The 27,835-nt window shown below is 43.9% G+C and overlaps 1 protein-coding gene across 2 annotated transcripts; it reads left to right on the top strand.

Moving 5' to 3' along the window:
* On the top strand, positions 1–25,084 carry LOC143817093 (spartin-like). Of its 2 annotated transcripts, XM_077298203.1 has the most exons (8): positions 1–105; positions 13,381–14,195; positions 15,171–15,368; positions 16,496–16,634; positions 19,773–19,967; positions 22,277–22,435; positions 22,520–22,610; positions 24,784–25,084. In XM_077298203.1, the coding sequence occupies exons 2-8, from the start codon at positions 13,383–13,385 to the stop codon at positions 24,941–24,943; spliced, it is 1,755 nt and encodes a 584-aa protein (XP_077154318.1). In that variant the 5' UTR covers positions 1–105; positions 13,381–13,382; the 3' UTR covers positions 24,944–25,084. The 2 variants fall into 2 exon arrangements, with proteins under 2 accessions (XP_077154318.1, XP_077154319.1); XM_077298204.1 differs by lacking the exon at positions 22,520–22,610 and having other exon boundaries at positions 24,784–24,958.
* The last annotated feature ends 2,751 nt before the right edge of the window (positions 25,085–27,835 follow it).

Here is a 27,835-nt window from a genome sequence, read left to right as displayed (position 1 = left end):
GGGAGAGTGGGAGGTGTAGCAGAGTTGTGTAAAAGAAGAGGTGTAGCTAGAACTGACAGAGCAGTGACAGCACTCACCATCAGAGGAGCACCTGTATACCCCGCTGTAAGTAGCACCAGGTGATGGGAGACTGGGGACACTGGCCACTACACCTGTAGCTCATAGCACAACTCTTCTGTGACTACTGTTTTTACTACAGTGCTCTTGTGACCATTACTACAGCCTTATTACTGCTAGACCAGTTCTGTGCAGATATCTGTTACAGACGTAGCCGAGCCGAGATTGTTAGATTACAATAATGCATTATGTGCTTTTACATAGGACTGCAGGAAAACTTACCCCATGACCCATAACTAGACGCAGCTCTAAAGAGAAAACGCAGCTCTGCTACATCTGTGTGTCTGGTTGTGTGTAAGCTGCTATTAAAGGGCAAGACATATAGTATCTGGGAAATGTGTTTCATATATTGCCCCCTACAGTGTAACCCTCCTCCTTGATCTGTTATCTGCAATGTGCACAGCAGCCAATCAGTGGGCTCAGAGGCTTGTGTTGTATGAGTTCACTGATTGTCTGCAGCGCTGCCAACGTGATGTCAATACTGTAGACAATAACAGACACCAGTAGCAGTGGCGGAGAATCGGTGCCGGACCCACGGAGGGTGACTAAAGGACTTTTTTGTTATTTTATGCAACCTGCAGCTGACGGACAGATTTTTCAAAACGAGAAAGCCCCCATTAGGCTATGTTTCCATGATGGGTTTTTGGTGAGGATTTTTTATGCTGTAGATTTAAAAAAAAAACAAAAAAACAACAACTTATTTTACTAAATAGGTGCAGAAAATCTGCAACATCAAATCTCATCATGGGAATGTCACATTGAGGCTTTGTGCACATGGCATCTTTTAGATATAGTCGCCAAGTTTTCCCAGACGATGCCGCTTTTAGACTTTGCGGCCATTCTTGTGGTGGCTCCAGCGCTGATGTCTTTCTCTATAGTGTGGGCAGAAGCAGAAGCTTCCCGATGAATGAGAACCTCCCTTCTCTTAACTGCTTTAGAGTTCATGAACCCTGGAGTGGTTAATAGACGTGACATAAGACGGATCACGTGCAGGACAATGTCGCTTTACATTGCTGGCGACTAATTCCATTTCATAGGGATCTTCTGCAGAACTTTTTCAGGTAAGTTCCGAATGGAATCTACCTGAAAAAAGACTCCATGTGCACAGACACTAAGGGGGCAATATTCAGTGGAGAGTGTGGGATCATACAGCGGCTCACAACTCCTCAGTACCAGAGCCCTTTCTGCAGATGTGTCTTTTGCTTGTGGAAAATGTTTTTCCTGAAGCCAACAAACCTTGGACAAGGACATATCTGCAGCTAGAGCTCTGCCTCCAAATGATGTGCCCCTCACATTTGCAGGATAGAATGCTCTGCTTACTTTAACCTCACTCCCGGATTTGACATCTAAGGATCACAAAATACAAGACTGTGACATTAGTATTGTTCTTTCCAATCCGTCGTATTATGTCCTTCAATCTAGAGACCCTTGTTTAGATATTTTTCAATCTCTGGATAAACATGATTTAAAAAAATTACACAACATCGTAAGAATTTTTCTGACTGTCAGTTTGGGGCTGTGAGGGAGCTACAGAACAATCTCAGCCTTACAATCCGTCAATCTGACAAGGGTGGCTGCATTTCTGTCATTAACACTGCATTATTTTGCTAATTTTTTTTCGATTCTAGATGATGCAGCCACTTATGTCAGGTTGAGATCGGATGCTACCGACTCCTATAAACTAGAATTGTCTAAATGTTTAAGAATGGGCATCATTACCAACAAAATTCACAAATTGCAGGAGTAGGCTCACTTAATGATAATCGAGTAGCTTGATGGCCATCTCCAACCTCTTATTGCCAGGACCCCAGGTTTTCTCAGGGACCTATCCTATGGTGTTGCGTGTTTTTGATAAATTCTTATGGAAGTCCACCTTCAAATTTTCTACTTTTGATGTTGTAAATTTATATTCCTCATTCTCTAGCACTGTTTGCGACTAAATACCATCTTGATAAATATACTGCATATTCACCACAGTTAAAACAATTTTATTTTGCTGTCCCTGTAATACCTGTTAAAACATTATTTTTTTTAATGTTCCATTCATGTTTTTTTCTTCAAATTCCTGGTGCCCCGATGGGCTCAAAATCTTGCCCTTCACTAGCCATTTTGTTTGTTTCCTGGTGGTAGGAATTTTTTATTTTTTTCTGACAGCAACCCTTTTTGTATGTCCATAGTTTGGTATGGGAGATATGTTGACGACGTGCTCAGGGTGTGGCAGGGGGACACGTCCACATATCTTGCCTTCTTATCTTATCTCAATTCTATTGAGTGTAAATTTACACTTCAGTGACCTGTCTGCTGACATTCCTTTTCTTGACATTTATTGATGAGGTAATAGAATTACCAACAGAGTTGAATCTTCTCTTTACTGAAAAAGCACTGGTGGGAACACTATTTTACTGTCCTCCAACTCCAATTCCAAAAACACGATTCATGCTATGCAAAGGGGAAGTTTATTCAAGCTAAAAGAATATGTTCCAGCAGTGACATGTTTCTAAAGGAGAGTCAATCACAGACTTCTCAGTAGGGGTTATAGTAAATCAAACATTAAATGCGCTTTTGAACAGGTGCAGCATATCAGGTGCGATGATCTGTTATACTGACTCCTTTTCTCCCTCCTCCATGGTATTCTCTACTGCCTTAAAACCGTTGCTCTGCATGCCCTATATAGGAGCATAGAAAGCGCACATTTCAATCTAAAGGCACATTACACCACATTAAATCATTTTTTGAATTGCAACTCTAAATAAAGTCATTTATTGTATCAGTTGCAATAGCTGCAATCTCCAATATATTGGATATACTACAAGAAAATTGAAAAGAAAGATGGCTGAGCATGTCTCTAATATTAATGGTAATAACGCTAGTTATTCAGGGGCAGTTAAACATTTTTGTGGAGCGCATAGGGATGACATTTCTCAGTTCTTGCTTTTGGCATTGAAAAGGTGGAATATCTGGTCAGAGGAGTAAACTGGCAAAAACAATGTGCATTACGTGAGGCGTATTGGATTTTGCAGTTAAATACAAAATTTCCTTATGGTATGAACTTTAAAAATGATTTGTTTTACACTTATAGAATTACGGTAGTTTATTTTTGCATGTATTATGCCATACATTATTCACTTATCTCGGTATTCTGCCGCAGTGTGCAATACGTAATGGTTTCTCTTGTTTTTCTATTATTTGTATTTCCTGATGCTAAGTTCATGTGTGGTGATTAGTTTATCCTTCTTTTTCACAGCGGTCTGTTTTTTAATCATGTTAATTAGCTCAACCGGTTCCATTTTGGTTTTATATGGCCTTTCTTCATTCTACCTCTCATGTCCTATGAGTAAGGATGTCTGTGCACACCAGAAACGCGTCAGGCTTCTGGGTCTTTTTGAACTTTTTTTAAACTGCTCCAATAAAGAATGATTTTATTATCAGATTTGATTGTGCCCATTAAATTTATTTTCTTCTTCTGACTACAGCAAGGTCTGCTTAAGGTAGCCGTATGCCCCAAAAGTGAACTATATTTATCTAATAACCCCCCATGACAGCAAACAGGAGGATGCCATCTCATCCTAGTAGGGACAGGAAACATGTCCCACCTCCTTTAACAAGGGTTTTCTCCTGTCACTATGTGATGAAGAGGTCATCCTGTGCTGCTCTCTGCAGGTGGTGGACACCAGACATTTATTATAGCTGGACAACGGGAGATTGGTCAGTGTCTTGCCCTCCCTCTCCGGGTTCCTGGCTCCGTTGGACTCAGGATGTTCTTGTCCCCCAGTTTACGTCAGGTAAAGTCTGAGGGAGTTCTTGGGCGGGAGGCCTCTCTGGGGTCCCATCTCCTCCCCCTGCTCCTGCTGTATCATGAGCTGGATCACAGTGAGGGAAGCATGCTTCCGGCCTAGCTAAGGGTAAACCTGATGCGGTCCCGGCAGCCGGATATGACGTCAGACGCCGGCTGGCATTCTGAGAGCTTCACTTCCGGTTTTGTGTTCCACAGTGTAACACACAAGGAAATTCAAACGCAGGACACATGGACACCACCTGGAAATACCCTCAACCAGGAAAAGTGATGGTGGAGCCCCTGTTATTAGGGGGGAGTGCTGCTCCGGTCACCTTACTTAAAGAGCCTCGGCTTGAAGAGCAAGCAAGGTAGGACAATACTGTGTGGTAGAATGGATTCTGATCCTTCCCGCTCTGCATCTGTGGAGCCCAGTACTATTCCGGTCCCTGTAAGTATACAGGCATTGGAAGTCCTTTTTTACCTTTCCCCCTCTCTTTCAGGGGGACAAGGAAACTGCACCAAGGAGTAAATCTAAGGCCACTGGCTGTAGATATGCAATTTGTGCAAAAAAGCTCTCCATCTCATATGGAAAGCCTCTATGTCAGCTCTGTATAGAGAAAGTGCTTATGAAGGAACAGCCCTCCCTAAGAGAGGAAATTAAAGGAATAGTCTGCCAAGAGATACAGTCTTCCCTGGTGTCCTTCTCCCAGACTATACCTACTCCCAACATCCCTCTAGCAGCCAAGAAGAGAAGAATCTATCAGGAAGAGGATTCGAATTCCCAGGTGTCCATGCCGGAGGAGTTCCTGGAGGAGGGTGAGCTGAGTCCTGGTCCAGAAAGACAGGATAGAAGATACTACTTTACCTCGGAAAGCATGGAGGAACTCCTCACAGCTGTATGGAGAACCATGGAGGTGGAAGAGGAAAGACCAGCATGTACAGTGCAGGAGGAAATACTTGGGGGTCTCCGGTCTAAAAGAAAGCTGGTATTCCCGATACATAAAAACATCCGGGAGCTGGTTCTGGAAGAAAGGGATACTCCAGAGAAGAGGCCAAGCACCCCCTCAGAGTTGAAGGACAAATTTCTTGCAGATGAGGAGACTGCAGAATGCTGGTCTGAGGTGCACAAAGTAGACGTTCAAGTAGCCCAGGTGACCAAGAAGACTACCTTGCCATTTGAGGATAATTCCCAGTTAAAGGATCCCTTAGAGCGCAAGATGGAGGGCCTCCTCAGAAAATGCTGGGAGATGTCAGCAGCATTGCAGAACACAAATCCGGTCTCTACATCCGTAGCCAGATCAAGGTCTCTCTGGTTGGGGCAGCTAGAAGAACACCTGGTAGCAGGGACCCTCAAAGAGGAGATCCTTGCCTCACTACAACTTCTCCAGAATGCTACAGCCTTCTTGGCGGACGCCTCGGTGGAATCTCTCTGAGTAGTGGCTAGATCATCACCCCTATCCAACTTGGTGAGACAGGCTCTTTGGCTGAAGTCATGGAGTGGTGATGTAGCATCTAAAATCAAGCTATGCTCCTTTCCCTTTAAGGGGAAATATGTGTTTCGGCCAGCCCTGGATGACTTGTTGAAGAAGGTTTTGGACAAGAAAAAAATCTCTGCCCCAGCCAAAATGTGCCAAGAAGAGGTCCCTTTGGCCCCATCAGGAGCAACATTCCAAGTAAAGGGAAAACATGAAGGTGGAGCTATGCCAAAGGCGGCCAGGGCAGAAATTTATTTCTCTCCCAGTGCCAGTGTCAAAGTAAACCATGACAGTCAAGGAAGAGTAGGAAATCGCATCTCACGTTGACTTTCACATTGGTGGAAAATATCCACCAATCCTTTGGTTCTAGAATCCATACAGGAAGGGGTGAAGATAGATAGGGGTAAGAATAACACAGCTCTCTGCTCAGATGCTCCAGGATGCCCTGAAGTCAGGGCTGGAAAACTTACTGGCCTCAGGGGCAATTTCACTAGTCCTAGAGGTGGAGAAGAACAGGGGTCATTACTTGGGTCTGTTCTTAATAAAAAAAAGCCAAGCAGATCCAACAGGATCATAATACATTTGAAGCCGCTGAACCAATATATCAGATACAGAAGGTTCAACGTGGAGTCCCTCAAATCAGCAGTTCCACTGATTTGGAAAGACTTTACTATGGCGACAATTGATCTGCAGGACGCGTACTATAATGTCCCAATTCATCCCAACCACTGGAAGTTCCTGAGATTCGCGGTTGCCCAAAGGGAGCTGATAACCCATTATCAATTCATCGTGTTCCCACTCAGAATATCTTCGGCACCCCGGACATTCACAAAAATTATGGCAGAGGTCAAAGCGCTGCGGAATAAGATATCGCTATACAAGCATAATAAAATAAATAATGGCTCACGTCAGAAGTCGACAGATCTGCATTATTCCATATCTCGACTTCTTCCTGCTAGTGGCACTGTCAGTACTGTCATTGCAAGAACACATACAGACAACAATTCAGATTCTGATGTCACTGCATCACTGGGGTGGCTGATAAATCAATAGAAGTCAGATATGGTCCTTTCTACAAAAAATACTTTCTTAGGAGTTTTCCTAGATTCTCAGAAACAAACATCTTTTTGCCCAAACAAAAGCAGATCCAACTGAGGGTAAAGATAAACATCCTGCGGAGCAAAAGGTTGGTGTCTATGAGATTCACCATGTCGGTCCTCAGCTCTGACATCTTGTTTCCAGTCAGCAGCCTGGGCCCAAGCGCACACTAGGGACCGTCAGACTTATGTGCTGGCAGAGTGGGATGGATCCCCCAGATCACTGGACAAGAAGCTGTTGATACCTGCTCAAATAAGGACGTCATTGTCTTGGTGGAACAACCCAGGAAAATTGAACAGCGGAGTGCCTTGGATCCAGATCTCGCTGGTCACCATAAAAGTGGACGCCAACGAGAGAGGATGGAGGGCCATAGTTTCCCAGACATCCTTCCAGGGTCACTGGTTAGCCGAAATCAGCAGACAGTTCTCAAATTTCAGAGATTTGAAGGCAGTGGAAGAGACCCTCAAGGTAGCAACATTAGTGGTCCAAGGTACCCACGTAAAAATCTATTTGGGCAATGTGACCACGGTCGCACACCTCCGTCACCAGGGAAGTTCAAAGTACGAAAACATGAAAGATATCTCAGCGAGAATATTTTCTTGGGCTGAAAAGAATCTTCTCTCTGTGTCAACCCTTCATATAAAGGGAGCAGCCAACAAGCGAGCCGACTTCCTAAGCTGAATGGATATGTGGAGCGCCCCCACTGCCGCAGGGCCGAGGGGTACCCGGTACCGGGGCTCCGAGTCTCTGCTCTGGGGTTGTCACGGCGGCTAGGCCCCGGTCCGTGACCCTGCCGTGGGGCGCACAGTGGAATAGGTACAACAGATGATGATGAGGCCGTAGTGATAGGGGTGGTGCGGTGGTGCAGTGCAGTAAATAATGAGGACACCAGGTTGCAGTCTCTTTACCTCTTTACTGAAGATCTCTGGGTCCTCAGTCCGGAATACGGTTCACCAGGCTGCGCAAGTCCGGCCGGTCCAATGACACCTCCAGAGTTCTCTTCACAGGTGGAAATCGGTGCCTTCCTACTAGCGCTATGTGTTGTGGTCCTTCCCTGCTGTGCTTACGGAAAGTCCCCCACAACTGTTGTGTCTGTTTCTTAAGTTCCCTCACAACTCGATTAGATGATGTTCTGCTAATCCTCCGTCCCTCCCTGATGTTCTGGTTGGGACGGCACCCGTTTGACGGGTAGGCTCGGAGCTCTTCCGGGACCCTAGAGTCGCCCCTCTCCACAAGTTGCCCCCCAAGACTGCATAGGTGATTTGTGTTAGACAGCCTGCCTTAGACTGACTGCCCTGCCGCTGTTTGAAGTATTGCTTGAAGCTGAATGTTATTATACTTCCTCGGCGTTCCGGCCACCAGTAGTGCGCCTCAGTAGGATGTTGCTTCGGTCTTACAGCACGACTCCTACTGGTATTTATCCTTTGCGTGATCTCGTTTCTCACTCAGCACAATCTATCTCGCTTCGAATCCTTCCTTGGGCACCGCCGCTACCCGGAGCAGGCACGGTCCCGTTACGTTCTTTCTTGTTGCCAAGCCTCTGTCAGGATCCCACCCCCGACAGAGACCCTACTGTATCTTCCCCCACAACACCCTCTGCCACAAGGTGTTGCCTGGTTCCAACCCAGTCAGCTTTCTGATCTAACTTCCTGCCTGACCCCCAGTTTACCCACTATGGTGGGGAGTGGCCTAATGAATAGCACCCTTAGCTCCCCCCGGAGGCCCAGCTGTGAAATGTATTGGTGTCTGTGATACCTGATCAGATGAACTCCTTCAGTGCCATCAGACGCACCATAGCTCCCCATAGTGGCGGAGCCACAGTACTGCAACGACCAGGACTCTGGGGCGCTGCACATGCACCCAGGAGAGTGGAGTCTGAATCCAGAGGTATTCCAGATGTTAACCAGGAAATTATTATTATTATTTTTTATTTATATAGCACCATTAATTCCATGGTGCTGTACATGAGACATCAAAATACAAATATCACTTACAGTAAAAAAAACTAACAATGACAGACTGATACAGAGGGGAGATTACCCTGCCCTTGCGAGCTTACATTCTAAAGGATTGTGGGTAAGGAGACAGTAGGTCGCCAGAAAATGGGTTTGTCCAGAGATCGAGCTATTTGCGGGACGCCAGAATGCAAAGGTGACCCGCTATTTCTCACTAAACCCAGACAACACGTGTCTAGGCATAGACGCCTTTGCTCACCAGTGGCGGTTCAATCTGGCTTGCGCCTTCCCTCCAATCCCGGTCTTACCAGAAACTCTGCAGAAAATAATATTTGACTGGACCAGAGTTATTCTGGTGGTACCCCTCTAGCTGAAAAGAAGCTGGTATGGCACCATAACCAGCTTGTGTGTGGATGGTCCTCTAATCCTTCCACCAGTCGAAGATCTCCTGCATCAGGGGTCAGTCTACCATCCAGACATAGAGAACTTGCATCTAGCAGCATGGCTTCTGAGTTCTCAATTTTGAAGGCCAAGGGTCTCTCTGAGAGAGTCATCAACACCCTACAAAAAAGTAGGAAGCCGGTGACAAACACCATATACCACAAAACCTGGCCGACATTTGTGTCATAGTGTGCATTGAACCAACCAGATCCCTGACAGGTCAACATCGCCCAGATCCTATATTTCCTACAGGAAGGCATGGAAAAGGGACTCAGACCCAGTACTCTTAAAGTACAAGTGGCGGCGTTGAGCTCATAATTCGACCAGGCCCTTGCTGAACATCTTTGGGTGAGACGGTTCATGACAGCAGCCACCCGGCTTTGTCCCAGACTGATCAATCTGGTCCCACTTTCACCATTTGAGCCCCTATCATCAATAATGCTGGACAAGCTGTCCTGGAAAACTGCTTTCCTGGTGGCAATCAGAACAGCCAGATGAGTGGGGGAGTTACTGGCTCTTTCATTAAATGAACCCTGCCTGAGGATATTAGAAGACCAGCTGGTATTCTGTCTTGACCCTTCATTTGTGCCAATGGTAGTTTCAGACTCTCGTAAGAATAAGGGCATAATACTACCTTCCTTCTGCAAGAACCCAAAGAACAGGAAAGAAGTAGAGTTCCATGCTCTTGATGTAAGAAAAGTGGTACTACCTTATCTCCACGTAACCAAAGAATGGAGGAGAGATAATAACCTGTTCATCCAATCCTATGGTCAGAAAGAAGGCATCCAAAACTACGGTGGCAAATTGGATAAAGAGCGCAATTGTGTAAGCTTATCAGGTTTAGAATCTCACACCTCTACAGAAGTTCACAGCTCATTCCACCAGAGCCCTAGCAGTCTCATGAGCGGAAAAAGCCAACGCCTCCGTGGAACAGATATGCAGAGCCGCTACCTGGTCGTCTGTCCACACCTTTGTCAAGCAATAAAGACTTGACTTGACATCCATTAAGGATTTATCATTTGGGAGAGATTCTCCAGGCGGTTGTCCCTCCCTAGACATTAGTCTTTGGTATTCCTCCTATGTGCTATCGTGTGTGTGTGGGGGGTTATTAAAGAAAATAGAATTAGACTTACTGGTAATTCGGTTTCTATTAACCCACCACGACAGCACAGGTAATTCTCTCACCTTGCTCAATTATTGAATCTAGTAATAATAAATATGATTTAAAGCAGTCATACTATTGTGGTCCTTTATAATAACACTAGGGAAAGGAGGCGGGAAGGGCTATTTGACCTCTCTCGTGTTTCCTGTCCCTATTAGGATGAGATGACATCCTACTGTGAGCTGTCGTGGTGGATTATTAGAAACCGGTAAGTCTAAAGGTACCGTCACATTTAGCGACGCTGCAGCGATCTAGACAACGATGCCGATCGCTGCAGCGTCGCTGTGTGGTCGCTGGAGAGCTGTCACACAGACCGCTCTCCAGCGACCAATGATGCCGAAGTCCCCGGGTAACCAGGGTAAACATCGGGTTACTAAGCGTAGGGCCGCGCTTAGTAACCTGATGTTTACCCTGGTTACCAGTGTAAATGTAAAAAAAACCAAACACTACATACTTACACATTCCGGTGTCTGTTGCGTCCCCTGGCGTTCTGCTTCCCTGCACTGTAAGCGCCGGCCGTAAAGCAGAGCGGTGACGTCACCGCTGTGCTCTGCTTTACAGCCGGCCGGCGCTGACACAGTGCAGGGAAGCGGACGCCGGGGGACGCGACAGACACCGGAATGTAAGTATGTAGTGTTTGGGTTTTTTTACATTTACACTGGTAACCAGGGTAAATATCGGGTTACTAAGCGCGGCCCTGCGCTTAGTAACCCGATGTTTACCCTGGTTACCAGTGAAGACATCGCTGAATCGGCGTCACACACGCCGATTCAGCGATGTCTGCGGGAGATCCAGCGACAAAATAAGGTGCTGGCCTTCTAGCTCCGACCAACGATGTCACAGCAGGATCCTGATCGCTGCGGCGTGTCAAACACAACGATATCGCTATCCAGGACGCTGCAACGTCATGGATCGATAACGATATCATTGTTAAGTTGTTCAGTGTGAAGGTACCTTTAGTCTATTCTTGGAATATAGCCTTGCTGGGCTATATATTTGCACTCCATTGGATTTTTTGTTGAAGAATACATTAGTATGTTTCGCTTTATAAGGTATTAATACCGGGATGCGCCATGACCTGCTGACTGGTAGATCAGATCTTTGGGATGTCATCTAAGTGCCGAACAAAGCTGTATGTTTGTTCAGAGCCAAATCTGTTATTTAAAGAAGCTGGTAGCATACCTCCCAACTTTTGAAGAACAGATAAAGGGACAGATTATTTGGCAAATATTGGCCCCGCCCTGACTACAACCCAATCCACACCCATTTACTATTTCTTTCGACCCTGGCAGGAGGAGATGTGCTAGTGAGGGAAATTCTGCAGATGTCTGAGACTGCAGGACCTAGGCCCAAATCGCGACTATCAGCTGTATCTGGGACAGTTGGGACTAGAGATGAGATGATCAATTCACGAGTCTCTGGTTCAGCGTGCAAGTCACTGCGACCTGGCAGCTTGATGGGAGGCCGCTCTATCCGTCCTCTGCTTCCAGTCATTGGGGACGGTGCAGGGAGCGGTTCTAGTCTCTGCTCACTACATAGTCAGTGTGGCTGTAATCTCTCTAGATCAGTGTGCCAGGGAGTGGTGACAGTGCGCTCATTGTGAAGTCTATGGTGACTATCAGCTCCCTGCACCGCCCTGATGACTGGGAGCAAGCGGGTACAGGGAAAGTATAGCTTCATTTCCTCCCTGTAGTTGAGCTTCTTGTGGACATTGTTCTAAATGTTATTTATTTGCAGATTACCATTAAAGGCTCCAAGTAGCATTTTTTTCTTTTAGGTGATGGTTTCTCTTTAAGGGCTTGCTCACACTGGCTTATAAATTGAACAAGTGCAATGCAAGAGGGAAAAAAAATAGCAGCATGTTGTGACACACATCTAATTTTTATGGAGACATTGCAAATTCTGTTACTACATTACTATTTCCTGTAAATAGTCCTGTAAAAAAAAAATAACTGGGTAGAAAGGTAAAATAAAGGCTGATAAATGGCAAATGAGCTTTAATGGGGATAAATGTAAGGTCATGCACTTGGGTAGAAGTAATAAGATGTATAACTATGTGCTTAATTCTAAAACTCTGGGCAAAACCGTCAATGAAAAAGACCTGGGTGTATGGGTGGATGACAAACTCATATTCAGTGGCCAGTGTCAGGCAGCTGCTACAAAGGCAAATAAAATAATGGGATGTATTAAAAGAGGCATAGATGCTCATGAGGAGAACATAATTTTACCTCTATACAAGTCACTAGTTCGACCACACTTAGAATACTGTGCACAGTTCTGGTCTCCGGTGTATAAGAAAGACATAGCTGAACTGGAGCGGGTGCAGAGAAGAGCGACCAAGGTTATTAGAGGACTGGGGGGTCTGCAATACCAAGATAGGTTATTACACTTGGGGCTATTTAGTTTGGAAAAACGAAGACTAAGGGGTGATCTTATTTTAATGTATAAATATATGAGGGGACAGTACAAAGACCTTTCTGATGATCTTTTTAATCATAGACCTGAGACAGGGACAAGGGGGCATCCGCTACGTCTGGAGGAAAGAAGGTTTAAGCATAATAACAGACGCGGATTCTTTACTGTAAGAGCAGTGAGACTATGGAACTCTCTGCCGTATGATGTTGTAATGAGTGATTCATTAATTAAATTTAAGAGGGGACTGGATACCTTTCTGGAAAAGTATAATATTACAGGGTATATACACTAGATTCCTTGATAAGGCGTTGATCCAGGGAACTAGTCTGATTGCCGTATGTGGAGTCGGGAAGGAATTTTTTTCCCCATGGTGGAGTTACTCTTTGCCACATGGGGTTTTTTTGCCTTCCCCTGGATCAACATGTTAGGGCATGTTAGGTTAGGCTATGGGTTGAACTAGATGGACTTACAGTCTTCCTTCAACCTTAATAACTATGTAACTATGTAACTATATGTAACTAAAATGAGCAATTAAGTACATAGTGCTATATTAATATGATGTGCTCCTTTAATGCAAAGAGGTTGGGAAAGGAAAGTGGTGCAAAATTAAAAACTACCTTAGACCGATGCAATAGGCGTTCTCAGCCAGTATGGAGGCAGTCGCTTACGCCTAGGGCAAAACAAATAAATTTACCAGAAACTCCTTGCAAAAGTTAAAAAAGAAAAAAAAAACGATTGCAAAAACTGTGTTTTTAGACCCCCAAAATCTGCATTTGAGTAAAAAAATAAAATTTTCCCCCAAAAGTGTCCATATTCTGCATAAGTAAAAAGATGAATGATGATTTCAACTCTGCTATAATCAGTCGTACGGATAGTGATGTCATTTCTATGTGCCTGAGTTGTATTTTCTTCTGATATGTTGCACTTTTTGTTGTTTTTCAGTAATGGAAAAGCAGCCCCTAGCGGAGATGCAGGACAACGCTTTAATACGAAGTATCGAGGAAGAATACAGGAAAGCGTTTGTCTACATTAACAAAGGTTTGAACACCGATGAGACCGGATACAAGGAAGAAGCTCGCAACTTTTACAAGCAAGGCCAGGAGCATCTGATAAGAGGACTAAGTGTCTCCTTACAGGGACCGGAGTGCACCGGACCAGCATGGGATGCCGCCAGACAAATGCAAGGGAAAATGCGAGAGACCCTGGAGAACATCAATACCAGACTGAATATCTTACAGCAGAGCATGTCAGGACCCCCTGCAAACCCTCCCACTGTGGGTGCATCTGCCCCAGTGCCAACAATATATCCATCACTGCCAGCAAAAGAGAAAGAAAAACCTGAAAGGCCAACACCGCCAACGTTACCACCATTTCCTTCAGAGCCAGTGAATGGGGTCTCGTGTATAGCACAGAACAGTGGAGCAGCAATGGATCCGCACGTAGCGGGGGTCTCCGCACCCCCAGCATATACCCCCCAGGCCACAGATGGACATTACATGGTTTCTTATGGGACTGAGTCTGGGGAACATTCGATATTCGGGGATGAGTTTTACGCTATGCCCACACAGCCACCGCCAGTGCAGAGTCTGGGAGTAGACGCAGAAGAACTGATCCTTATACCCAGGGGAGTCCAGATCTTCTATGTGACACCCGATGGATTAGTGAGCGCCCCCTCATATCCAGGGTATCTCCGTATTATTAACTTTATGGACACCAGTAGTGAAATGGACCCAAACCGCCCTCCTGCTTTCCTACAGGTAAGCTGTACATTTGGTACAATATGCAAGAAAAGGAGTTGTAGTATCTCCTAAACCTTCCAGTGGTAGGGCCACTATTATCTGCCAACATTACATTTTTATAAATTTGAGCAACTTGTGATAAAGCTGTGTCCATCAAACAACAAGGTGCCCTCTAGATGGGTTCCTAGATGAACAAACTTTCCTCTCCAGGGCCTAGTCCTATATATGCAACAGGTAGATAGGATCTAGCTCTAATTAAAACCAGACTAAGAAGAAATGGGAGGAGTGCTCATCAAATATGGAGGTAGTCACTTATTCCCCCCACACCCTCCCAAGTGCAAAAAAAACTAAATTGACCAGTGCCTCTGGGTAAAATGAAATAAATGTACAGGCGTGATTCCTTTGTATAGCACACAAACCAATACAACTCCACTCTGAGCATGACAAGGTAGATGTGAACAGTGAATATAAACATTCAGGACTGCATTATGGCTATATAGACTAGACTTCTAAATCTGAGGTAGAGCCCAATGTGATCAAATTGTGTGAGCCCATGTTCCTGCGAAAAAGCAGATCTAAGTGCAGCGCCACGTCTCTGCTACTATCTATCTGCCGCTGCTGTAGCTTCTGTGAATGAAGACTTTGTCAGGGCGTGGTGATAGAAGTAGTGAGTTACACAAATAGATCTGTCATTGTGGTAGTGCAAAGAACATTAACCTGAAAAAGTTCATGCTCAACCTGTCCAACCTGTATCGCTATCGCACATGGCCGATATTCCACACTCCATACACTACTCTGGTCCATATTTACAACCCAAAATGGTGCATGCGATAGAAAGCTGCTCCTGCAGCCGTCTGTGATGTCGTCAAGCATGCGGAGCCAATCACACCTGCAATTTGCAGACGTGAGTGGCCCCATTTAGTAATGTTACATAGGAGGGTGCAAAAATGAAGAACTCTGTACAATAACACCTAAACTTGTTTTTTTTGGCAGGTGTGTGACTGGCTGTACCCGCTCATGTCTAACCAGTCTCCAGTCTTACTCTCTAATAATGGGGTGTACATGTTCCCAGACCTGATGTCGCAGCTCCCCGGCTCTTACGTTGGGGTAGTGCTCTCCGCTGAGCTCCCAGCAGCGGATCTGGAGCTCTTTGAAGACCTAATGAAACAGATGTCCGACCTGAGAATTCAAGTAAGTGAAAAGCAAGAAAAGATTACCCAGGTCATACGATGTACATGGCTTTGGCAGAACGGAGTTTTACTCGCTGGTGTTATGATATCGATTTGATATAGTGACCGCAGTATTTTCTGCGTTGCACCTATAGGATCCAGGAGCTAAAGCAGATCTGTCATCAGAATGTCGTCTATGTGGAGGCCGTATAATACAGCGACAGATCTGCCATCTTTGCAGCAAAAACTGCAACAAAAATATTGTGCCATTTTGCTAATGGGAGCAGTCGAAGAATAAAGCTGCGTGTTTGATGACTGCTGTGTGTGAGAACATACAGTGACCTGTCAATCACAATAATGGTGGGCGAAGCTTTCCTCTCATGGCTACACCAGACTCATAACTGTCTGCTCTGGTTACACCTATTAGCCAAATAGCTCAACTAACCTGCCCTCACATGTGGTCACATAGTCTGATGATGGATCTACTGTAAGCTGATGATCCTAATGTCTGTGGGACACTGATAATTGTTGATTTTTCTTCTTAATTTCTCTCAGAAGTGTCGCAGGAACAAGTCCTGCCAGTCGTCTCTTAGTAAATGGATACGTACCTTTTGGATCGTGTCCATTCTCTTTGTCTTTAATTATTCAATTGGGACAATGTTCTCATTGTACCAAAAAATGTTTCCAAACCCCCCATGGTGTAATCTGGAGAGCCTGCAATCTGGCAGAAGAATATAGGTTTACGTCCCTTGCTTCACAGCTGCGCTAAGACAGAAAATGCAAATTTCTGACCCATTTCTAGACATAGACCCCAATTACATTAGAGGGGGTACTACTTGACCCTGAAACTTAACCCCCCTCCCCCCATATAATACAACCAAGCCATGCCTGTATATTTATATTAAGGATTGGGGTAGACCACTAGCTGATTTTTGGCTGGCAGTTATGGCACATCCAGAGATACTGAGATAAATGCATTCATAATCTATGGAGTCAGTGTCCCGGACCCAAGGGATCCACTTGGGAGGAGAGGGGGTTGACCTGCTCTACGAAATATTGAAAATAGATAAACTAAATATTATATAGACAGATAAGCTGTATCGGCTCATGGTGTGATTTACTGAACTGTGTATTATTTCTCCTATGAAGCCCGGTGAAGCATCAGGTGAAGTCATAGACCTGACTCGGACAATACACGTGATTTCTATGCTTGAGCCTGAGCCGACGCCAAAAGAGGAGGAAGAACAACCTCCATGGAGTGAAAAGGTGGCCCAGGGAATTCGTCAAGGTAAAGATACCAGACCCATGACTATTACTGATGCACAATTCTTCATAAGAGAAGGGAAAAACATCTGAAAGAAATGTAATAACGAGTGTTATGGAATTGGTTACATTCTTTTTAGGAGGTAGAAAGAAATAAAAGTGTTCAGGAATCTGGGTAATGTCCTGAATTCCATACATATGGTCTGGCGTCGCCGCCATGTTCCAGCATCTCCATGACACTAGTCCATGAAGACGGCCACGCTGCCTGTACGACCATGGAGGAAACTGTACATTAATGGGACAAACAGATACAAGGGGACCATTCTCATTCTTTTATACATGCTGTTACATATTAAGCAATAACGTGTTAGTCTTATCTTGTTAAATGGTAAGAATTGCTTGGCAAAAAAGCAACTTTGCAACTTAATACGTATTAAAAATTTACAAAACCTATAAGAAGCAATATGAACACAAACCCTACTTTAGCTAAATAAGTAAAAAGCAAAAGTGCATTTAAATAGCATAAGAGTTCTTAGTAATACTGGTTTTAATGAAATAGCATAAAAGCCATCCCACCATCAGCACGGTGACCCTTTTTGGGATGGTCCTACGCTGTTTAATATTAAAAACCTTACCATGTGTCAGTTAACCTCAGTGAGTATAAGGGCAGACAAAGGACTGGGTCCTGACCTGTGGACACCAGCCTTGGGAAGATATTTAAATGTAATTTCCAGCTCAAGGAAGGGAGGCCATGCCCCGGCTTGCACAAAATGCAAAAATACATAGAAAAAAAACAAAAAAATTGAGCTTGGTTTAAGTTGGCATACATGCAGCACATTGGCTATAAAGCATACAAAACCTACAAGAAGCAAAATGACCATAGACCCTGCTGTAACTAAATAAGTAAAAAGCAGAAGTGCATTTAAATAACACAGAGTTCTTAGTAATACTGTTTTTGATCAAAAATAGCATAAAAGCCATCCCACCGTCAGCAAGGTGACCCTGTTCAGGTTGGAGGATGGTCCTACACTGTCTAATATTAAAGGTTTATGTTCATTTTGTTTTTTGTATGCTTTATGGCCAAAGTGAGCTTGTGTTTGTGTGCTGCATGTATACCAAGCTCAATTTTTGTGTTTTCTATTTGTATTAAAAACTTACTTTTTTTCCCTTCAAGAATGGGGGAATTTTTATTAATTACTTCTCATTGCCAACGTATAACCATCATCTGCTTCTCGCTGGTCTCTGACTGCAGCAGTGGAGACGGAGCAATTGAGTCGGTGAGGCGGACCATCGCCTGATTATATTTATAATAGAGCCCGGACTTGGACCAATAAGCAATGTAAAGACCCCTAACTAGATCTCTCAGAGAAAATTATCAGATAAGAAGCAAGGAGAGAATCTAAATGTGTTAAATAAAACTTAAAAATGATAAACTACGCCTAAATGTAGTCTGACCAGACAACACATAATAACCAGAGTGTCATAGATAAAATGTAGGGACCTATACAATGGTCCCAATAATAACAGTGCTCATATAAAAGGAAAATGGTTTAGTCTCAGTAATGAAGATGGACCATTCAGAACGGAGCAGGAGCATGGGGTGTGGAAAAAAAAATGCTCCATCCCCTGTTGTGCCCCGTGCCGTAGCTCCTGCCCTAACAAGGACCATACCCAAGTGTGGACCGGTCACCTATAGAGTTTGAGACCCCTATATCCCAGCCAGGACTTATTAGTTACAAAACTTGAAAGGGTAAAACCCTTTTCAAGATGAAACTTGACGCATTAGTTGCAATCTAATTATTGTGACTACTGTATTGCAGCTAGTACATACTGTCATGTGGTCAGACACATGCGACGTCTGAACCACCACATGGTAACTACTTTTATAGATGGTAATTATATTTTTATGGAGATTTAAAGGAGTTTCCAGGCTAAACCTAAATATCAGACTTCTCTACGGTCCACTCAAGTGGTCGTCATGTCCCAATTGGCAATCTTTAATGCTCCTCCTCTCAATGTTTCATTGAGAGAAGCAGATGAAAAGTGAGTCTGAGTGTGACCAAGACTAAGCAAATCACATACTTGGGTCACGTGATGACAGCTCAAGCTGACAAAAGTGGGGAATCCTGACAGTGTGGATATTGAACAGTGTCTGGATTCAGCAGTCACATATGGTAACTACAGAAATATATGTTCAGACCAGAAACTCCCTTTAATTATGCACATGTCAGCAAAAACTCCTAATGGATGCTCCTGAAAAATGGAGAGTCCTCAATCCCAAATGTTCACTCCAAGCTCCAGCTGTCATAAGAGATCAATGGGTCGAAACCTACTTGTACTTTATTCCCTGTATATTGATGGTGTGCCAGTAATTTAAAGAAGATGAGCATTGATGCCATGAATGTTTTGTACTGATTGGATCTCCAATTGAGAGGCAGTTTGCTGACCATAATGGGAGACGTCTATACCAATTTGATGACCATTCAGTGTATTGAATTAGACGTTGTTGATCCTCTCAAGAGCCATCAAAAAGTACAATTTGTACTCCATCTTTGCTGCTCTACATTGCAAAAATCATTTACAATTAAAGCAGTATCAGTCATGTGTCTAAAACATGATTTTGGATTTAGCGAAATTGCTAACTTTTTAATGTATATGGCCATACATTTCTGTACTGCTGGTATGCAGACTTAGGCTACTTTCACACTAGCGTCGTACGACGCACGACGAATTGCATTGTTGCGACGTACAGACGCAAGCAGTGAAAGCGCCGCAAAACGGGGGCAGCGTAAGCTGTTTTTCAACGCATCCGCTGCCCCATTCTGAGCTCCGGGGAGGAGGGGGCGGAGTTCTGGACGCGCATGCGTGGTCGGAAATGGAGGACACGACGCACCAAAAAACGTTACATGCAACGTTTTTTGGTGCCGACGGTCCGACGCAACCGTTGCACGACGGTTGCGACGTGTGGCAATGCGTCGCAATGCATCGCTAATGTTAGTCTACGGACAAAAAAACGCATCCTGCAAGCAATTTTGCAGGATGCGTTTTTTAGCCACAACGACGCATTGCGACGTTCAGTGCACGAAGCAAGTGTGAAAGTAGCCTTAGCAGCACAATTTTATGGTTCAATGTCTTTATAATATTTTTTTTTTTCGTTATCTAGGAGCTTCTTGGCTGAGTTCGGGTCTCGTTAAAGGAGCAGAATTGACTGAAAAAAACATTCACAAAGGCGCTACCAAACTAAGAGAGCACATACAGCCCGGGGATAAACCTATCGAGGTCAGTCCCACAGTGGCCAAAGGGCTTAACATAGCCAAGCAAGCCACCGGAGGAGCAGTTAAAGTCAGTCACTTCCTAGGTAAAGATGTAAAACATATTTTTCCTTTTAAAAGTTATTTGAAGAGCATAGTAGGGCTAAAGCCTTGTCAATTGTTTAACTTGAAGCTTGTGTGCCACAATGCAAAATCTCCAACAACAGGTCTTTTTAAAGGGGTTCTCCAAGAATGTGACAAAAATGACCGCCATCACATACATCAAACTGCAAAGACTGCTTTTAGGGTGAAGAAATACCGCTTAAGACCTGTCCGAAGTGTCAGAGAAGCAGCATCATGAACAAACCTACCTGCTCTGCTCACTAAGCTGCAGACCAAGGCGGTAACAGGAGAAACATCCCCCCACCTCAGCTAACTTGGCACAATGGAGGGGGTGTGGTTTTTCTTCTTTTTTTTTTTTGCCTACTTTCAGTCTGACTGCGTGCTCAGTCAGCTTTACACCAGGGCACAGAGACTATCAGACTGGCTCAGCAGAATGGGTTTACAAATTTAGAACAGGGCGCGATAAGGCCAGATGAAAAACCCCAATGTGATCAGTCTAGGAGAAATTTTACTTTTCTCATGTTACAGTCCTGCTCTGCAGCTGAGGGGGCAGATTATTATTATTATTTATTTATATAGCACCATTGATTCCATGGTGCTGTACATGAGAAGGGGTTACATACAAGTTACAGATATCACTTACAGTAAACAAACTAACAATGACAGACTGATACAGAGGGACGAGGACCCTGGCCTTGCAGGCTTACATTCTGCAGGATTACGGGGAAGGAGACAGTAGGTTGGGGGTTGCAGGAGCTCTGGTGTTGGTGAGGCGGTAGCTTCGGTAGTGATGAGGAGGCAGCGGGGTCAGTGCAGGCTGTAGGCTTTCCTGAGTTTTCAGGTTCCATCTGAAGGATCCGAATGTGGTTGATAGTTGGACGTGTTGGGGCAGAGAGTTCCAGAGGTTAGGGGATATTCGGGAGAAGTCTTGTAGGCGATTGGATGAGGAGCGAATAAGTGTGGAGGAGAGAAGGAGGTCTTGGGAGGACCGGAGATTACGTGAGGGAAGATATCGGGAGATTAGTTCAGAGATATATGGAGGAGACATATTATGGATGGCTTTGTAGGTCAGTATTAGTAATTTGAACTGGATACGCTGAGGGAATGGGAGCCAGTGGAGAGATTTGCAGAGGGAGGAAGCAGAGGAGGAGCGAGGAGAGAGATGGATTAGTCAGGCAGCAGAGTTAAGGATGGACTGGAGAGGTGCAAGGGTGTTAGCAGGGAGGCCACAGAAAAGGATGTTGCAGTAGTCAAGGCGGGAGATGATGAGGGCATGCACAAGCATTTTAGTAGATTGAAGGTTGAGGAAAGGACAGATTCTGGAGATATTTTTGAGCTGGAGGCGACAGGAGGTGGAAAGAGCTTGGATGTGCGGTTTGAAGGACAGGGCAGAGTCGAAGCTTACTCCGAGGCAGCGGACTTCCGGTACGGGGGAAAACATGATGCCATTGATTGCGATAGATAGGTCAGGTAAGGAAGATCTATGGGATGGAGGAAAGATGATGAGTTCAGATTTGTCCACATTGAGTTTGAGGAAGCGAGAGGAGAAGAAGGAGGATATGGCTGATAGGCACTCTGGAATTCTGGACAGCAGAGCGGTGACGTCTGGGCCAGAGAGGTAGATCTGAGTGTCATCAGCATAGAGGTGGTACTGGAATCCATGGGACTTTATGAGTTGTCCCAGGCCAAGTGTATAGATTGAGAAGAGTAAGGGTCCTAGAACAGAGCCTTGGGGGACTCCAACAGAGAGAGGGTGGGATGAGGAGGTAGTATGGGAATGGGAGACGCTGAATGTGCGGTCGGAAAGGTACGAGGCGATCAGGATAGGGCGAGGTCTTTGATGCCAAAGGAGGAGAGGATCTGTAGTAGATCAGATCAGATGTGTTTGCTTACAGTCTGATAGTTCATGTCTCAGGTGGTGTTTCTTCAGGTTATAGTCCATCATGACATGAGTTAGATGGGTTGCAGCTTGAAATATGTGGTGGTGGCCATTTTTATCACATTCTCAGAGAATCTCTTTGGTTCATTTGATAAATCAATACTAGTAAACAGACTATTTGGGTCGCCTACCTTCACTAGGCTACAGGGACGAGATCAACTGCAACGCCTGTACCCACTAGAGTTAGACCCCTGAACTTTGATGATAACTGGATCCTAGATAATGGCATTATGGGTACATCTGTTTATAGATGAATGTTTATTTGGTAACAAGTCATGTCTGCTTTACTGGCAAGTTTACCTTTGATTATTTTTTGCTAAATATCCATGACTGATGGGTATTTCTTTGTCCTAGTGGATGGAGTCTGTGCTGTTGCAAGTTGTGTTGGGAGAGAGCTGGGACCACACGTGAAGAAATATGGCAGCAAACTTCTCCCTGAATCACTGAAGAAAGACAAGGATGGTAAATCGCCATTGGATGGTGCTATGGTGGTAGCAACAAGTGGAGTACAAGGTATGTTCATGGCTATAAAGATATTATTTGTGGTTTTGTTGATCCACCTCCCACACTTACACTTTTTTTGTGCTTTATTTAAAGGATTTGCAACGGTTTGGCAGGGTTTAGAGTATGCCGCAAAGAATGTCACCAAGAGTGTGGCCTCAGAGACTGTGCATACGGTCAACTACAAGTATGTCTGACTACCTGTGTGTTTTTGTTGTTTTTTTGTGGAAGGGGCAGCAACAAAAAATGGCAAGTTTTTGCTCTATGATGCAATAGTACATAATTGGGCAGGAAAGGGTTAATGCTTTAGTACTATCAGCCAAAACGATGCAAAATATTTGCAATTGCGCCTATCAACTAAGAGAACTTTTTATTTTTTTTGACAATTGCAATTACCCAAATATTACAATATTTTATTCTGCTGACAGATCCACTTTAATGGTTGCAAATATGAATTTATCCAAGCAGTTCCAAAGTTCCAAGTTATTTTTTTTTTTAGCTATTACCAAAAAGTGAATCTATACTGGACAAAAATATAAATGCAACTGTTGGAGTAGTAGTATAGCAACCACTAGGGGCGGCAGGTAGCGTAGTCAGGGATAGCCAGGGGTCGGTACATGGAGCAGCAGTAGAATCTTGAGGGTAAACAGCAGGTGAAATAATCTCATAAGGAAGGAAGTGCAATGCCAGGTTTAAATAGTTGGCTCCACCCTGAGTTCCTATCAGAAACAACACAGGTACAAGTATTTGGATTAGTACAGAACTACAGCAATAGTCTCTTTATTTTTGCTCACATTTTTAATGAGGTGAACTCAAAGGTCTAAGATTTTTTTTCTATGTACACAAAAGGTCTTTTTCTCTCAAATATAGTTCACAAATTTGTCTAAATCAGTGTAAGGCCTCTTTCACACATTCTGATTTTTCTGGTAGTGGCAACTGTGTTCCTCATCAGTATCACACGTACCGGCACCTGGGAAGCAGCGGAACTGTTTGCGCTGATCCCCGGCACCGGGTACTGAAAACAGCTCTCATCATTCTCCCCTGCTCGTGCTGCGATCAGCGCTAGCGGGAGAGAATGTTGACTTGAGCTCAACTGAGAACAGTGAGAGCAGGTGGCGGCTCATGGGAGTATTCATCAGCCGCCGCTTGCACTATAAATAAATAAAAAAGGGTTGGGTTCCCCTGTTTTTTTGGTAACCAGCCAGGCAAAATTGACAGCTGTGGGCTGCAACCGTCAGCTGCCAGCTTCAGCATAGCTGGTTATCAAGAATAGAGGCATCCCCACGCTGTTTTTTTTTTTAAATTCTTTAAATAATAAAAAAAAAAGGTGGGGTCCCCCACATTTTTGACAACCAGCCTTGCTAAAACAGACAGCTGGAGGCTCATATTCTTAGGCTTTTAAGGGGCCATGGATATTAACCCCCCCCACCAGCCTAAAAATGTTAGCCCGCAGCCGCACAGATAAGGTGCATCTATCAGAGGCCTCTATAAGATGCCTCTCCATTACTAATCCTTTAGTTGTATTGTAAACAAATGCACGGCAAGTATGAAGTCTTTTATTTGAACTAAAAACAAAAGATACTTTTCCCTTTTTATTTAAAAATAACAAATACAGTTATACTCATCTAATGGCCATTTAATTGAAGCCCTCGTCTCCTGTAAAAAAAAAAAAAACATGTCCGTTATTCTGTCCCACTCTGTAATCCATGTCTGAGGATAAATAGTTTTCAACCTGGACAGTACCAAGATGCGACTGTCCAGACTGAGAATCACTGATGAATAAGCTGCTGCGCTCTGTGTCAGTGCTTGAAATAGAGGAGACCTGTACTCTGCTGAGTCAAATTCTCATAGTCTAAGGTCCCAATCACATGATTACTGGGTTCTCCTGTAGACTGACCCCTAGTGATCATTGGATTATCCATCATCCCTCGGATAGGTGATAACTTGCTGTCTTGGGAACGACCTTTTACATTCTGTTAATTCCATGTAATTTTTTTCTGCAATTACACTCTTAAAACAATTTTGCATCCTGTTATTGTTCACTTATCTTTTCACCAATGTGCAATTATTTTGACAGGAAGTGCAGTAAGAGGGGGGGAAAAATTCTGTTCCCTTTTTCCTTTTGCTGATCACTCTCGGATTAGGCCTTTTCTCAAATATCAAGCAAAACGTAGAGTGATCCCTCCATAATATGGTGACATTTCAGTATCTGTATGGCCTGAGTCTGTAGCACATGGGTTATGTATACTAACTAGCTGGAGAACTCGTCCTGGCACATTAATTACACAGATCTAAAAATTCTACCAATTTAATCGTTAACAGTTTTATTGAGAAATAACCAAATTGACTTTTTTTTGTAGGTATGGAAAAGATGCTGGTCAAGCCACTGATGATGCAGTAAATTCTGCAATCAATGTTGGGGTCACTGCCCTTACTATTGACTATTTAGGTGTAAAGGCAATAGTGAAAAAAAGTGAAACCAAAGTGAAAGAGGAACATGACAAGAAGGATCCGCACTGACACCGTAATCCCGCTCTCCCTTCTGTCTTAATGACACACTAAACATTTCCACTTGTTAATACAGGATCGGCTTGTTTTTTTGTAGACTTTTTTTCTGTAGATTAGAATAAGAATCGTGTGAAACATTGGCACAAAGATCAGGTCTGCTAAAAATATTCCACTTTTTGGATTTATGGCTAAAGGGGTTATCCTTGGAATCAATTTTACACTAAAACGATAGGGCATTGGTGTTTTAAGGTAATTTGAAGTGCCTATAGCATAAAAAGTACCCACCATTGTTTGCTTCCCATGAGTACTGCTAGGGGTGGGTAATGAGCAGAATTGGTCTCCTTCCCCTTCTGGCAGCTAGAATCATAGAGTCATAAAATTTTAGAGTTAGAAGGGACCTCAAGGGTCATCGTGTCCAACTTACCCTGCTCAATGCAAGATTCACTAAAACATCTTAGACAGATGTCTGTACATCCTCTGTTTGAAGACTTCCATTGAAGGAGAACTCACCATCTCTCATGGCAGCCTGTTTCACTCATTGATCACCCCTCACTGTCAAAAAGTTTTTACTAATATCTAATCTATTTAATCCCTCTTCTCCGTCGATTAATAAAACTTAACACAGACAAAACAGAATTCATCATAGTTACCCCATCTCACTCAACCCCCCCACCCCAACAGACTTGTCCATTAAAGTAAATTGCTGCTCACTCACCCCAGTCTCGCAAACTTGCTGCCTCTGGGTAACCCTTGACTCTGATTTCTCCTTCAAACCACATATCCAAGCCCTTTCCACTTCTTGCCAACTCAAACTGAAAAATTTTACTTGGATCCGCACATTCCTCAACCAAGAATCTGCAAAAACCCTCATCATCTCCCGCTTCAACTTCTGCAACCTCCTGTTCTGTGACCTCCCCTCTAACACTCTCGTGCCCCTCCAATCTATTCTAAACACTGTTGTCTGACTAATCCACTTATCCCCCCGCTATTCCCCGGCCTCTCCTCTCTGTCAATCCATTCTCTGGTATTCCCATTACCCAGAGACTCCAGTACAAAACCTTAACCATGACATACAAAGCCATCCACAACCTGTCTTCTCCATACATCTGTGACCTCGTCTCCCGGTACTTTGCTGCACGCAACCTCCGATCCTCACAAGATCTCCTTCTCTGCTCGCTTCTTATCTCCTCTTCCCACAATCATATACAAGATTTCTCCCATGCATTCCCCCTACTCTGAAACTCTCTACCTCAACATGTCAGAATCTCGCCTACCATGGAAACCTTCAAAAGGAACCTGAAAACCTACCTCTTCCAACAAGCCTTCAACCTGCAATAACCCTTGTTCCACCAAACCACTGCACAACCAGAAATATCCTCACCTATTGTATCCTCACCCATCCCTTGTAGATTGTGAGCCCTCGCGGGCAGGGTCCTCTCTCCTCCTGTACCAGTTGGTGACTTGTATTGTTTATGATTATTGTACTTGGTTTTTATTATGTATACCCCTTTTCACATGGAATAAATGGCGCTATAATAATAATAAGGTTGACGTGCTACACACTATGAGCACAAGGTGGTGCCAGAAGTAAATTTCATAACTCTTCACTGGATTTTTTTTTTCTTTTTTCTTCAGCCCCTAAAATACAAACAATGCATACAATTAATGTTTAACCGTGGGGGACAATCCCTTTAAAATGATCATTTAGGTTACCTGCTAGCAGCCTTTATGAAAAAGCAGCGCTGGAGTGTAGATAATGCCATTGGGCGGAAACAACAACCCTTTCCTCTTGATTGTCAGTAGAATTGAAAGAAATACTCTGTCGTAAAAAGGAGAGTGCTGCAGGTTTAAAGAAAATAATCTAAGCACTAATCTGTTCGGTTAAACCTACAACAAGCCTGTAAAAGATATTCATGGGAGCCATGAGCTAACTGCAACACTTACCAAGCCTCTTGGTATAGTATAATCTAAAATTTACGGGTGGACTGAATACTAAATTTTGCCCTTGTACCAATAACTGTGCTGTACTCTAAGAATATCTTATTATTTTGCATCAAAAATGAAAAAAGTTTTTTAAAGCCAAAGCCTTCAATAAAAACACAGTATAATAGCCAAAGATGGAAGAAATACTTCCAGTGTGACTGCCAGGATTTACTTGCACTGTCATAGAATCTGTAATAAAATAATACAGTTATATATAGTTTATTGAAGTGAAATGTGTTGGGTCAGAGGCCATTTAAAGGTTTATTATAGGGTTATAGTTATATGATCTGGTTTTGATTATTCTAGTGTGTGTTCACATAGAATTCTTTGCAGATTTTGTGACTCAGTCCCCATGGAGAAAACTGCACTTATGGTGCACATAATTTTTTTTTTTCATATTTTCTTACGAGTGATGGATGAAGCATTATGTCAGCTCCTTTTTGTATAACTTAGTCCCCATGATGTAGATATGAGAGATGCCAGCAGAACTAGCTTTAGGATGATAATCACCACTAGAGAGATCACTGAGCATTAATATCTAACACTGCACAGCAACATGAAGATTGCGGTGTTGTACTGTCATTGTGACCCGCTTGCGGCAATTTCCGGTGTCAAGGACAGGACAAGGAGGCACAGACCAGGTGACTCTCCCTCTTTGAGAGAACACTTAAGCAACAGAATATAACTCCAAGTAAATTAAACTTCAGTGAAATCAAACTGTCCACTTAGGAAGCAACACTGTTTGCCAATCAATTTCACATCAGGTAGTGCAGCTCATCCAGGATGGCACATCAATGCGATCTGTGGCAAGAACGTTTGCTGTGTCTGTCAGTGTAGTCCTCAGCCTTTGTGCAAGGAGGAACAGGAGCACTGCCAGAGCCCTGCAAAATGACCTCCAGCAGGCCACAAATGTGCACGTGT

Source organism: Ranitomeya variabilis, chromosome 3 (genome assembly GCF_051348905.1).
Source record: "Ranitomeya variabilis isolate aRanVar5 chromosome 3, aRanVar5.hap1, whole genome shotgun sequence".
Taxonomy (NCBI): Eukaryota; Metazoa; Chordata; class Amphibia; order Anura; family Dendrobatidae; genus Ranitomeya; species Ranitomeya variabilis.
Note: the sequence above shows the minus strand (reverse complement) of the source record. Positions and strands in the feature narration are given on the sequence as shown.

Bases quoted from the DNA above. Each gene is read 5' to 3' on its own strand.
- LOC143817093 (XM_077298203.1), top strand. From the start codon at position 13,383: ATGGAAAAGCAGCCCCTAGCGGAGATGCAGGACAACGCTTTAATACGA. The intron at 15,369-16,495 runs GTAAGTGAAAAG...TCTCCTATGAAG, and splicing joins TGTCCGACCTGAGAATTCAA to CCCGGTGAAGCATCAGGTGA. The intron at 16,635-19,772 runs GTAAAGATACCA...TTCGTTATCTAG, and splicing joins GGCCCAGGGAATTCGTCAAG to GAGCTTCTTGGCTGAGTTCG.